This window comes from Sebastes fasciatus, chromosome 6, assembly GCF_043250625.1.
Source record: "Sebastes fasciatus isolate fSebFas1 chromosome 6, fSebFas1.pri, whole genome shotgun sequence".
Classification (NCBI taxonomy): Eukaryota; Metazoa; Chordata; class Actinopteri; order Perciformes; family Sebastidae; genus Sebastes; species Sebastes fasciatus.
In genome coordinates, this window is record NC_133800.1 from 3,349,526 (window position 1) to 3,363,561 (window position 14,036).

At 41.8% G+C, this 14,036-nt stretch overlaps 1 protein-coding gene across 2 annotated transcripts in view; it reads right to left on the reverse strand.

Annotated features, from left to right (window-relative positions):
• The window catches only part of man1b1b (mannosidase, alpha, class 1B, member 1b), a 32,479-nt gene extending 18,894 nt beyond the window's left edge, over positions 1 to 13,585 (reverse strand). For both annotated transcript variants that reach the window (XR_012594211.1, XM_074637132.1), the window contains exons 1-10: positions 13,282 to 13,585; positions 12,305 to 12,424; positions 9,078 to 9,177; positions 8,674 to 8,798; positions 6,717 to 6,850; positions 6,516 to 6,625; positions 6,070 to 6,249; positions 5,690 to 5,838; positions 4,311 to 4,499; positions 2,838 to 3,028 (exon numbers count right to left, since the gene is read on the reverse strand). Coding sequence is in view for 1 of the 2 variants with exons in the window: in XM_074637132.1 (XP_074493233.1) it covers positions 2,838 to 3,028; positions 4,311 to 4,499; positions 5,690 to 5,838; positions 6,070 to 6,249; positions 6,516 to 6,625; positions 6,717 to 6,850; positions 8,674 to 8,798; positions 9,078 to 9,177; positions 12,305 to 12,409 (1,283 nt within the window). In the remaining variant the exon portion in view is untranslated. The remainder of the gene's footprint in view (positions 1 to 2,837; positions 3,029 to 4,310; positions 4,500 to 5,689; positions 5,839 to 6,069; positions 6,250 to 6,515; positions 6,626 to 6,716; positions 6,851 to 8,673; positions 8,799 to 9,077; positions 9,178 to 12,304; positions 12,425 to 13,281) is intronic.
• Between the last annotated feature and the right edge of the window lie 451 nt (positions 13,586 to 14,036).

The following is a 14,036-nucleotide window of genomic DNA, read 5'->3' on the forward strand; positions in this document are numbered from 1 at the left end:
CCATGTTTATGGGCTGATAGCAAGACAGCATACATAATCCAACACATATTATGCTACAAATTCATAATTTAATGTGAATAGGTCATATCTGGCTGATATCAGATCCATTTAATTAGGTCAGTATCAGAACCGATCCACTGTATCTGACTGATGCCTCACTAATGTTGAGCTGACTTCTGTTTTGCTGGTGATGTAGGAGGCTAATACCTAGCAGAGTAGAGCTCAGGCACTCTTAGACAGATCTGCGTCAACGTGATAAGTTACCCATCCCACGGGAAGATGAACTGAGAAGATCAAGTGGTAGGACTGTCTGTTATAGCAGCGTGGTACAGCATCCTGATATAGCTGTTTACTTCACCCTGGGGCTTTGCTAAAATCCCAGACAAATGACATATCATTTAATCCTGGAGAATTAGTGAGTCAGTACCACCACGACATGACAAGATGGAGATAAGAAGTGGGCTAGTGCTTGAAGTTTAAGAAGCTTAAACTAAAGAACTATCTGCTTGTAAGTCATTTCCCACAGCATGCAGCCATATTTTAGTTTTTGAAATATTTTGTTGTAAATTGTTTACATTTTCAAAATAAAATGTAAAGGTGATACACCCACCTCAGAATTAAGTGCTTCATCCGCCAAAACACAAGTCCACATCTTTAACTCATTGTAATTATGATTTAACTCATCTTTTATCCTGGGACTACTTTCCACAGCAGAGGTATAGTGTCTGGTATAGTATCTGTCTGTTTGGTTGGACAGACTCTGCTCCATGAAGCACCAAAACATTCTAGCTAGGAGGGATGAACAACTTCATCACCTTTACTATGTACTCTGTACTGACAAGAGAGAGCAGCAATCAGGACGTCTCGTCACACATTCACTGAGTTGCATAGTTTGGCATGTGTTTACAACTCCTCCACCAGCAGATGCAGTCTGTTGGTTCCAGGCTGGTATTCTGATTGATCCATGGTTCAAACTGATACGCTACATCAGTTTTTCTGCAGTGAAAAGCATCACTACTTTGCAGACTTACTTCCCTTTTATGGCAACAGCGGCGGATGTAGTTGCGGGGGCAGGTAGCTCCCATGAACTTCACTACATTTTTGTTTTAATTTGTTGTCTTTTCGCCTTTGTTACTGGAGCACGTATGGCATATGACAGAGATGGGCTCATCAACACCAGAGAAGGAATCGCGGGGATAAAGTGCAGCGGGCCTTGAGGCGATCAATGCCCATGGCATCTCCTGACCACTTTAAGTCGTTGTAGTTTTCACACTACATGACTGACCGGAGATAGGAGGTCACACACTACAAGATCTTTCACCAGGAAGAATCCCCGATGAGGTCAACGAACTACGTTGTGTCACGAAAATACACGTGAGAAAGACACGATAAATGATGTGATACTTTACACAAGACACATTGCGGATGTTGTTGTTGGCGGCACGTGTTTACAAAGTAGCCTGTTTCCACCGGTTTCCTTAACATTTATTCCTCTAGATGCAAATACAACTTTTTTGCTCTGTGTTGCAAATGCAGCACATAGAGTAAGTTCCTGTTGTTACATGCAACCCCTCCTCCCCCAGGTTTCCCCTCAACCGTGTCTCATTGGCTGTGGCTCGTGGCCAGAGTCCCCGACAGGTCCAAATATTTAGCATGTTAGATATTTGGAATGTGTCTGCGAGGTATCGGCGAGCATCTCGACTCGCGTCTTTGAGCAGCTCACACATGATGCTTGAGCGCCAATGTGCGAGCGGCGAGCCAATGCCGATTTGCCTCTGATCTGGGGCTTTTGTCGGGGAGCTCCAAAAACTGTCGGTGAGCGAAAAATCAGGGGTAATGTTGCGTAGTGTGAACTAGGCATAACTCATCAATGAGTGATCGGAGACTATTGTGCCCACATCTTTACAGAGACCTGTCTCCATCCTGGCATCCCGGGTCAATCTGCACTTAACGGGCGGACCGTAGGACTCCGGTGGGACTCCGGTGGGACTCCGGTGGGACTCCGGTGGGACGCCGGTGGGACTCCGGTGGGACGAGGGGAGGTGGCTGATGCTTGGTGCTCAAACGTAATCAAAGTTGATGGACAATGTTTCCCTGATGTCGAATTTTTATTGTTAAGATGCCGGCCATATTATTTGCCCAGAGAATTTTGTTGATGCTGTTTACATTCCTCCTGATGCAAATTCAAAAAATGCAGTACGCAAATGCACTACTGTTTTTCCATGTGTATCATAAATGGACTAGGCTATAACTGCATTTTGCTGTGCAACCCTGTGTTGCAGAATGACAAGAAATGATCCGTGAATCCTTGTATTGCTAACCACACGCTTTGCTGCGGTCCAGCCAATAAACTTGTCAGTCTAAAAATATATATACTTATTTTCCTCTTCACATTTTTGTATTCGTAAGATTAGTATTATCGGTTATGGTAATAATCAGCCACGACAATCTGTTATCGTTATCGGCCCTTAAATTCCATATTGGTGCATCTCTAATGAAAACTCTAAAATTAAGCAAGTTTAATGAAAAGCAGTGGGGACAAGTGTCTCATGATGACGCATTATCTATGATAAACTAGTTTCAAGTCTCTGCAAGTTCATTTTGATAGCTACTAAAGTAAAGTAAACTGAATCCCATGGGCCCCTGTAAGGCAGGAAAAACTTAAAAATGACTGCTCCAATTGGGACTTGGTTGTCAGTAATGTAAGTTGTAGGCACACAAGATTTACTAGGCTAATTGTACAAAAACACTGATATGGCCCCTTTAAGATATAACATTTCAAATGGTCCCATTCATTCATGTGAAAGTGAATAGTGAGTATCTTTAGTCTGACTCACTGGTCCTCCTTCTTGCCTCCCTGGATCCACTGCTTCAGCAGGTATTCATAGTAGCTGTCTGCTCTGGCTCCCAGTGTGTAGATGCCTTGATGGGTGAACTGTCCGCTGTTTGTGTTGATGAACATGGGCACGAGACCGTCCAGCTTGCCGTCCAGCTTGTGGACCTGATTCATAACCTCAGCCACAGCATCCTGGAAAACCAAGGTCAGAGGTCAGGTGAATTAAGCTGCGGGGATTAATGTTACTCAAAAATAACTTCTTAGTAGGCTTGGGCGGTATCAAGGTATTACGATATAATAGGGTATTTAGAAATCCCCAACGTATGATTTTCAATACGGTCAAAAGTACAAACACTCCTCTTTCTATTGAACTGATAGTGAGATGCTGTATCAGGGTTTCCGCCAGTATATTGTAAACCCTGCGGCCCACCGGGCCCAAGTTGCCTCCCCACCGCACCGAGGCATCAGGGAATCTTTTTAAATGTATTTTAAGATGTTTTTAAAGTTCCCCTCCAGACAAGATTCAGAGTCAGTGTGTTTTTTCCATTTCTTCTCAAAACTTGCTTTTAAGGGAACTCCTTGCGCCTCTGTGGTCTAAGGCACGTACAATGTTAACAAGAGTTCTTGGGTTTGAATGTGACCCATCTCTTGTGACCCACAAAGTTACTAATCTGTAGTTGATAGCTAGCCACAGTCCGATGGGACAGATGAACCAAAGAAAGATGGCTGCTGCAAGGCAACGAAAGCAGCAGCTGGCATCAAACCCAGTAAAACTGGATGGATGACACAACGGTGAGACAATTTAGCTACTCTTAGATCCTTACCACAGAGGGAGCTAAAACAAAGCTGTAAAACACTTTAGCTTTAGTGTGGCGCCAGAGAAAAAACTATGTTGTTTCTTACATTGAAAGCATTAATCCTCTAAAAACTGTCCACTTCTGTCCATCTCAGACTCTCAGCTTATTAGCTTGGCTGCACTTGGCCCATTGGTACTTTGTCAGCTTCAGCTGTAATTCATCTCGTCACAGTTGTGCTTTCATCTTTAAGCTGCAGTCGGTAACTTTGAGCAAATATGATGAAAAGTTATTTCTATAAATCACTATATCCTGACAGTGGTGCATGAGACAGATAATCTGAAAAAAATCATGTTCCTCTGTGTCCTCCTAGTGCTCCTAACGGCATTTGCAAGATCTCGACGTTCCCCGAAGGAAAACAACCAATCAGAGCTGAGGAATCTCTACAGCATCTGTCAATCACTGCTCGCGAAACTCAAGATTAAGGTTCTGTTACTGTAATGCCTATTTCTCTCCTCAAATGTTTTCAGAAACATCTTATAGTGTACTGTTTAGCTGTAAAATGAGAAATCTGCTCCGGCCAAGTTGTGTCAGTATTATTATAAACGGCGAGCTAAGCTTAAGTGCCACTCTTTCTGGGCAGACCCTGGATCAGCCTGTTGTATTACTTGGTCAGCTACCTGGTACTGTGGTTCCTGGGTGAGGCGGCTGAGCTCTCTGAACTCCAGCTGGATGCTTGTAACCTCGGCCACGGTGCTATCAGAGGTCCAGCGAGGGGGGTGGGCTGTGCCTTTCCCGATGTTCACATCGGAGTAGGGGATCTTGGACGGGGTGTTGAAGGCTGGCATCAGCCTGGAGCCGATGTCTTTCTGCAGAGGAATGAATGCAGATTACATGCTGGCATTTGCAGCTGAACAAATAAAAAGTGTCGACCATGACTGACTGCCTTGTTTACGTAGTTTGCTCAAGTGAAGGTTTGTAGGATTAAACTGATATTGGTATGGCATTACCGGGCTCTGATTGCAAAGGTGCTACAGTATATGTAGCATTTCTACAACTGAAACAATTAGTCAATTAATCTAATGGTCCATAAAAGTGTTCAAAATCATTCAAATCATTTTTCAAGCACAAACACCTCAAATACTCTACAGTACATACTCGAATACAAAACAACCTATTTGAAGACGTCACCTTGGGCTTTTCATATACCAACTATTAATCAGGAAAATAAACAGCAGATTAATTGATGATGAAAATAAAAGTTTGTTGCAGCCCTAAGTATTTATTTCTATATAAAAAAATAATTTCATTAATTTTTAGACATTGTCAAAATTTCAGTAAACAAATAAGACCAATCCTCTACACACTACATTTTACAGCGCATGCTAATATGCTATAATACCTTGAAAGCACAACAGGAGATTAGTTAAAGTATGCCGTTTTTTAGCAATGGTAGTGAAATGAGTAACAAAAACTCACTCTACACTTAACCTCCAACACTTGTATCCACTTCAGTAAAGTCAGAAACAACAGGTATTCAAAGCTGAGACAGGAAACAACTGGGTTTATGAGAATAAATAGCACAGGTGTGGTGTAAATACTGCAGGTGTTTGGCAATGACACTGATTTTTCTAAATGCAACACAATCTCTAAAAAGAAAAGATTAGTGTTAACTCTGTAAGCTAAAACAGACTGATTGAATTCTTTTTGATGAATGGACCTCAAATCTGTACATTAAGGATTAGAAACTGTTGGAAGCACTTCAGATGCTTACATATTTATGTCTGTGTAAAGTTTAGAATTAGTTGTTTCTCACTAAAGTTAAAGTATCAGCCCTTGCGTTTCACAGCTTGGATCTGAATGTTGAATTTCTTTCTATTTGTAACATCTACAGTTGGTGGTGAGGACTCGGAGATGAACGGGATGCTCAAAACAATCTCCCATTTGGATCTGTCTGCGCAACTACTGGCAGTTGAAATACATGGAGAAGGTGCTGCTATCTGCATTCTTCAGTGCACTTGAGATATGCTTGCAGTTTTTGAAATGTGTGTTGACTCACAGCTTTGTCTAGGAACAGGGTGTCTCCAGTCAGATGGTAGGTACTCAGTAGGCCTCCCAGGATGCGGATGGTGCTTTCAAATAGGTTAACATCTACATTCTTGTTGAATGTGAGCTCTGTGGCCACCCACGTCTTCGCTTCTTCAAATTCTATAATATAAAATGATACAAGATTTTGAGAATAAATACAATCAACCTCCAGATCAGTATTCAAATACTTCATTTTTGCTTTTCAACCTTTCAAGGATTCAGGTGGTGATTATTTGATACTCAAAAGATTATTGGGTGATTGGGTGGTTTATTTGAAAACACTTATTTTACAGCAATGACCCTGTCAAAAGGGTAAAAGTTCAAAGTTGGAAGGCATGAAGGTCAGTCTACCTTCTTTAAGCCCCATGATCCACATGGTATCCAGGGAATCGATAAGCGTCAAACCCAGGCCGAACCACTCGCTGTAGGACTTGGAGAGGGGCCTGAGCTCATCGTGGCCCCAAGCAAAGTCTTTATAACCCTTCCATGCATGTCTGAAAGCTCCCTGCACCGCCTCCAGCCTGCTAGCCTCTGAAACACACAATACACACAAGATGCCAAGTTATTATCCCATCCAAGTCCACAGAGCGATTCAGAAACAAGTGTCTGAAGTGTTGCACCTATTTTTAAGTTATAATCATACTCTAAAGTGGATATTAGATTTCATGGTCACACTCAAACACGGTCATCTCTTCTAAAAAACTGTGATGCAATTGTTTTGATTTTGTTGAACATACTCAATGAAAACTATTGATTCATAATCAACACAGAAAGTGGTGAATCTAAACAGCAGATACCTGACTCATTTGTTGATTTGGCTTTTAGGTCGGTAGGTGAATTCTCCTTGTTTTCCCCATCCTTGGTGCCTTCTGTGGCCTGGTTGGTGTCGATCACTGCCCCATGCCAGCTGAAAGTCGCCAGAGGATTAAGAAATAAATAATACAAATACTGTATGTAAACAAAATGAACTTTAGTTGTGATCACAATCCAAGTCTCACCTGATAACTCCCTCCTCCTCCCCTTCTTTCTTGTTGTCAGCTGCCTTGTCCTCAACCACATTATTGGAAGCGTTTCCCTTCTTCTGAAGACGATTCTGAAGGATGGGCGGTCCTCTCTTCTTGGATAATTTCCTCTGTGACAAATGGGCAACATAAACAATTTTTTTAACCATTTAAATTAAGGCTGCTCCAAACGAACGGTCACCAAACGTTATCGGCCGATATTCGTTCTAAATAGTTTGATCAGTGGTCTCTATAAAGGAACTGATAAACTAGACCGACGGTGTCCAGCCGTCGGTGAGCATATGTTGCCCTAGTTTTTGCGGTGCACCGTTGGCACTAGTCCGCCTGTCTCGGTGGCTTTTTGGCCGATTCAGCATGTTGAATCGGCGGCGGAGCCCTTTGGTGAGAGAAATCCCTCTGATTGGCTTCTCAGCTTAGTTTGGATTGTTTGAGGTTGGGTTTTATGAGGTACTTATCCATAGTCAGTGTATTAGCTACAGTAGATGGCGGTCGGCACGCCCCCAGTTTGGAGATACAGGCAGAAGTACCAGAACGGTAGCAAAGCAATGTGTGACCAGTCACGTCACTACTAACCTAACCACATTAAACTGAGCTCTAGCAAAATGAATGATGATTTCCACAAAGCCTTACCATTTTAGCATTTTTAAGTGCCCCTGATAAAACTGCTATAAAGCACTTTGAGGTTACCTGATATTCAAAATAACTGATCGATGTATATATAGCTTCCTTTCCTCTACTGACGTTGTCATTTACTTGCCGTTTACCATCCCTCCCATTAACCGTATTTAGATATCATAGGTCACATTTCTCTCAAAGATCCGCCCCAGATTTTTAACTAAAAAAGAGTAAGCACTGCATAAACATCCAAGTGAGATAACAATAAGGAAAAAGTGGTTACAGCTTGAATTTGTTAAATAATAAGAGTAGAGTAGTAGCCAGAATAATCTTTCTAAGTTTCTTCTATTTCTTTTTTTTAATCTGTGAAACAGGTGGGAAAAATTGTTTTGCCAAGTGAAAACTAGAATTCCATCAACCAATCAAGTTGCAGTTTACATCCACATCTGTCCAAAATGTCATCCCTTCATCATTTTATCCTACTAGTGCAGTGCCCATTGAAAACATGCCTGTGCAGAACAGGCTCAATGCTTGGCTTGTGGTGTTGCTGCTTGCAGCTTTCTAGAGAACCGCTCATAAAAACAACAACAAACACCCTTGACACTGCGCTTCCTTGGGTTCTGAGCAATACAACGGCCATTACATACTGTAGTTGCATCACACACCCAAGTCGCAGCTACTCACGGTCAGAAACACTGGTGAAATACACTCTGGTTCACAGGAAAAAACACCAGGGCCAGACTTTACTGTTAGGCAACCGCCTGGGCCCCTAACAGCTATACATTTATTATGATGTTTAGATGGATATGAAAAAGTATTGAATCATGTTACAAACACACATACACACCAGCAGTAGTGGCGGCACATAATTTTAACACATTCCGTGCCACCACCACAACCACCACTGTTAAGAGGTCGTGGTCATTTCACATATTTCTGTGAGATCACGTTGCACACACAAACACACGGCGAGTTGTTGTCTCTGTCCTTGTCTCAGACCTCATCGGTTTTCACAGATGAAAAAAAAATGAAGGAACTTACGGAATTATTCTGGCAAAACCTTTTTTTCACCTGTTCTTAAGTCATAAAGAGACTCTTAAGTCAGAGAGAAAACATTTTAGATCAGACATAGAAAATGGATCATCATAATAATAATAATAATAATAATAATAATAATAATAATAATAATAAAGGGCTTCTGTAAAAAAAACATCAGCAAAAGGATAATTTTTCCACATTTTCCAAAAATGTTAAGCGCTCCAATCTCTTTAAAACCCCTGTGTTACCCGACAAAGAACATAAGCAGAGATATAGAAACCTGGGAGGTGTCTTCTGGCAGTGGTAGTTGCTCCTGTTTGACAGGCTCAGGCAGCACAATGGGGATGACGGGCCTCAGGATGCTGTTACTGTCCGTCACTGTTTCTTGGTCTCCATCTGTAAGGCCTCAACACACAGACAAACAGTATGAAAATATTACAGTGGTGCAGTAACATAGTTCAAGGATGGTAGGCTGGCCTAATGATTACTGAAGGTCACAGGTTAGAACCCCACAGGAGCCCCTGTCAAACTGATGAATGATCAATATGCACCTTTAACAGAGCTAAAACACTATTCTATTCTGTTGACATTCAACAATTCCAGCTCCGAAGAGGCTCTGAGAGCATGCCAGTGGCTCAGACTCATAGGATATCATGGCAGATGTTTAATGTATAAGAGCCTTACCTCTGAGGTGTTCAGTAACAGCAGGATAGGAAGCAATTCCACAAATGAACAGAAGGACGAGGATAAGGCTCCGCTGCAGCCTGGACAGCTGCTTCCATTTCTGTAGGCACACAGCAGAGAGAAAGATGGAGAACAACTTCTATCCAGCTCCTGGAGAATTCCTATTGTTTAATTGTGCAGGCTATTTCTGGACCAAACAAGCAGCTAACAGGTCACATCACTCAAATTGAATTGATCTAACAGCACCATAAATATAACCGTTTATATAACCACAATAACAAAAAATCTATTTTTGTGCATTTCTTTTAAAAGGGACTGTTTGTAACTTTTTAAGCGTATAAATGTACCGGGTCGGCTCGCATACGCGTGTGGCCTCTGCCTGCCTTCACTCAGACAGCGCGCGCGTTCTCGCGTACTCGCTCCACCTCTAGACGTGAACACGCGCTCACTCCACACTGCAGAGGAGTTAGTTTAGCTCTGAGAATATCTAGTGAATGTACACTGGACGTTTGTGCAGAAATAACTGCAGCAGCTCCTCCAGACCAACAGAGGTTTTCCGCGTCTTGTGAAGTGACGGGACTCCTCAACGAGTTACGTTATCGTCTCGTTACCGACCGGGTGCCGGTGCCGGTGTCTTCGGCTGCCCGCTGCGGTCGGGAGGCGATAACGTAACTCGTTGAGGAGTCCCGCTGCCTTAGCCTGCGCTGAGGCAGGAAAAGCCAACACTAGGATCAGCATTGATTCATGGAGAGACCTTCATCTGGTCAGCTAACATTACCGCCAAGCAGCTGAAATATAGAGTGATATTGTGCTTTTAGCTGACGTGTGTCGCCTCACTGTTTTGAGCGATGCTCGTTCATGTCTATTTAGAGCGAGCAAGCGCGAGCTCGACGCTGACTTTCGTTGATTTCAAGGCCACAGGTGTCGCTTTTAACAAGCAATTCTGAAAGTTACAAATAGTCCCTTTAAGGCGATGACATCATAAAATATGACTGACCAGACATTTGACATTTGTGTAACAATTGGGGGGGGGGGGATCTACTGGCAGAAATGGAATATAATATTAATAGATATGTTTTATTTAGTGTATAATCACTTGAAAATAAGAATCGTTGTGTTTTCGCTCCCTTAGAATGAGCCGTTTCTAGCTAGATAGGGAGCGGAGTCTTCTCCACGGAGTCCGCCATGTTGCACCGCCATGTTTCTACAGTGGCCCGGCTTAGGCCAGAGTCGATAACGTTACTCGCTCCCGTCACTGCCGCTCTCTCTCTCTCGTTTCACCACTCACTTCCCTCGTACAAACACACACTATAAGCACTGGCTCTGCTCCAAATAACCTACAAATAACTTAGATCTAGAGAGATCTTTCGCATTTTCACCACCGGAAGCGTTGAATGTAAAAAAAATAAATGACAATCGGTACAGCCCTACTTCTTTGATTTTTAAAAGTTACGCCTTGTGCCATTTGAACTAGAAGTCGACCGATTAATCGGCCGATTTCTTCTTTACTTCTGCAGCAGCCTAGTCGGCAACTTTTGCATACGCCGTTTTTAATAAATAATTTTTTGTCACTCTGAATTTAAAAATTAGTAATAGAATATGATTTGTGTGATTTGATGGATTAGATCATTGGGAAATGTTCTATTCATTTGCAATGGGCAAGCACTGTTCTGCGACTTATGACTGGCCAGGATTACTTCTGTTGCGCATCTCGTACATTGTTAAATGCCACTCTTGCGAACCATTAATGTTGGGGCATAAAACCAGGATAAGAAGGATCCTAAAGTGTGCGATTTCATTTCATAAATGGATGGTTGCGTGGCTGGATTATTTGGAAAAAAGAACGCCAAATTGGTACAGTAAGCAAGTTAAAGTAACAGTGAATGATTTATTTTCCTCCCAGCCTGCCTGTCTTGTATCTGGGTACAAAGAGTTGATAGTGTAGCGTTATATATATTCGAGAGATTACTTTTTTTTTCCCCCTCTACCTTGACTTTGTGTATGGAGCCTCCATGCAATACAGTGATGTACGTCCCTGCGTGACTGGTGGCGGCTGTTCAGCCGTCGGCCTCTATCAGAGCCCAGTTCCACCACACACCATCACGAACATTGTTGAAGCCCTGCTAAGCCTCCTGGCAGTGTGGTCACATAATACGCCAACATTCAAATTTAGACGTAGTGTCCCCACATTCTGAAGAGTCAAATTGCTGTGCTGACACTGTAGCTTTGTCTCCCTACTCACACCTGACACTGGCCTTTCCTTAAAGAATTGAGCAACGTCCTCCCTTGCACTATCACACTCTGTTATAGCACATAACATCATTCCACCTCTTAACTTGGCTGCTAAACAAGTGAGATAAGTACAGAATCATACAGTATAGTATACAAGATGTAAAATAAGTTGCTAAATGCATCATTTCGAATTGGTACCACAAGTACAGTCAGTAATTCTGGGAAGAACACTTTACCTGCTTTCAGAAATTCATTATTTCTACATTTTTAGAACGTACATAATAAAGGGCATGGAGGTTGCATGTAACATTAGTAAAGTATGTAGGTTGCAACAGCTTACACAGTCATAGAACTGAAGTTATATCCAGGCGACTTCTTTCTTGTACAGAGCTGTATGGATCATCCACAAACCCAACATTGCTGTGTCACAGCAAGTATACCAAATAGCAACTGTTGCCAATAGAAGTTAAACCAAATGGGCAAGAAGTCATTTACAGTTCTGTCATGTGTGGCTTCTCTGTCCCACTTCTCTAAAGCTTTTGTTCAAAGGATAACTTTTTGAATATCTCAAAAATGCAATATTTAATTTCTTCTATTTCTTTAATAGGTGGAATGACAAATAAACATAAACTCCAAATTGGAATTAAAGCCGGCTCATTAACAATAATTGTTAAGCTGTTGTATGCATTGCCACTTCTTTTTTAGTAAAACCCGGCCTTCAGAGTTGATAGTAAGTAAACTCTGAAAGTTTCATCAGAAGCACTCAACTCTACATTACAGCACAGAAAAGACAAATATGCACTCTTTAGATCCACAATATCCTTTTCCACAGATATGTTGGCAAATATCAGCAAATAAATCCAGCACTGGCAAAAGAGTGGAACAAGAGTGGTGTCCTTATTTGGTCTCAGCAGGGCGGGAAACCAAGAGCACATGAAGAAGAGAAGGAGATGGAGAAATGCCCTTTAGAGCAGCTCATTGAGAGACTCACTCACCCTCCAGCAGGACTGCCTCCTCCACTGCTTGCTGTTATTGTAACCTTCGCTTCCTTGTCCAGCAAAGCTTATAGATATATAGTCCTTTCGAGATGGTGGGTGCATGTCTGTAACCCAGCCCTGGAAAAAGAGAGACGCATTAAAGTACAGTGTGAGGAGAGCTGGATGGAGGAGGCAGGTGTGGGGATATCATCCCAGATCTAAGCAAGCTAGGAGGGCAAGATGCAGCCAGTAAATATAGGTGTGGTTGTGATATGATAACAAATTAACACAATATAGTCCGACAGGAAGATGAGAGTTTAACACCACTTTAACTCACTTTACACCCATTTGGCGTTTTCTTTGCAGAGAAAACCTCACTTAGAGGTTTCCACGCTGACAGATGTTGCTGTAACATAAATCCACAGCACACCTGATTCTGAGCAATATAACTAATATATATATATATATATAATGCTCGGTCCGGGGGAATGTCAACATAAATATTGGTGGTTAGCACAGCACACTATATAGCTGTCATCCATCTGCAAACGACACCATACACCGCCAATAGTTGATCAACAGGCTGATACATATTAACCAGCCAGATATAAACTGATGTATATAATAGTTACATAGCTCATCCAGTCGATAGAACTTTGCAGGAGGTATTAATACATCATTTACTGTAATTACATGCTAACGTTATTTTACCTTTCACACAACAGGTAGCTAAACCCCGCTGTAACGTTAACGTTAGCCCCGCTGTAGCGGCTACTTTGCCTACACGTCACTGGCACGCAGTGATGTTTTGGCGGATTCACAGCCCAACTGTGGACCGAGGCTTGGCTTGAGGCCTACCACAACAGATACCATGTTAAACAGTGGAGCACTTTGTAAGTACAGCAGGAACATTATTACAAAGAAACAACACGTGCTTTGCGAAGATTTAATGGGCGTACAGTAAAGCATAACATATAGAACAGGCTTTACGTTACCTTGTAATATACCCAGCGTTAAAGTTAGATAGATCTGATCCAGCACCGGGAGGGTCGCCGTTAGCTCCACGTTAATCAAACAGCCTCGGGGGTCTCTGCATGTATAAACCATCGATGTATAAACACATCACCGGTACTATCACGCTAGTCCTCGTGTTATAACTGTTACACAGATGTGAGATAAAACCCGCTAAACGTTCTCTACTTGTAGCTGAGCACGTGATGCTGGATGTGATGCTGCTAACTGTCAACATTCAACAACAGTGGGATTCAGGTGCACCCGTGCTGCCTTCATGGACTTCCTCAAAATATCGTAAACACCAGTTTGTACTAGTAGTAGTAGAAATGAATTAAAAACACGCCCTTCTTTTCGAGTCATTCTGAAGCTGTCAGCATTGTTCCCATAATGTTTATTAGATTATGTTAAATAAATGTTATCATGTTATCACAGCGCTATGAATTCTTCAGGTTCACATATTATGACACATGCCACTTGTAATAATATTCCCACAAATAATAATGAATGCGTCAATATTTCAAACAAATCGTTATCAGTACAATGACTACTAATATTGATGTAACTGTTGTTATTTATAGTAAACAAAGCAATAGTGGGTTATACATATTTACATTATCAACTATAACTATTGCAGAAATTCACACATATTCAGTCACAAACTGAAAACCCATATGTTCAGTCTGCACCTTGGCCCATAAAATAATAATAATAATAATAATAATAATAATATATTACT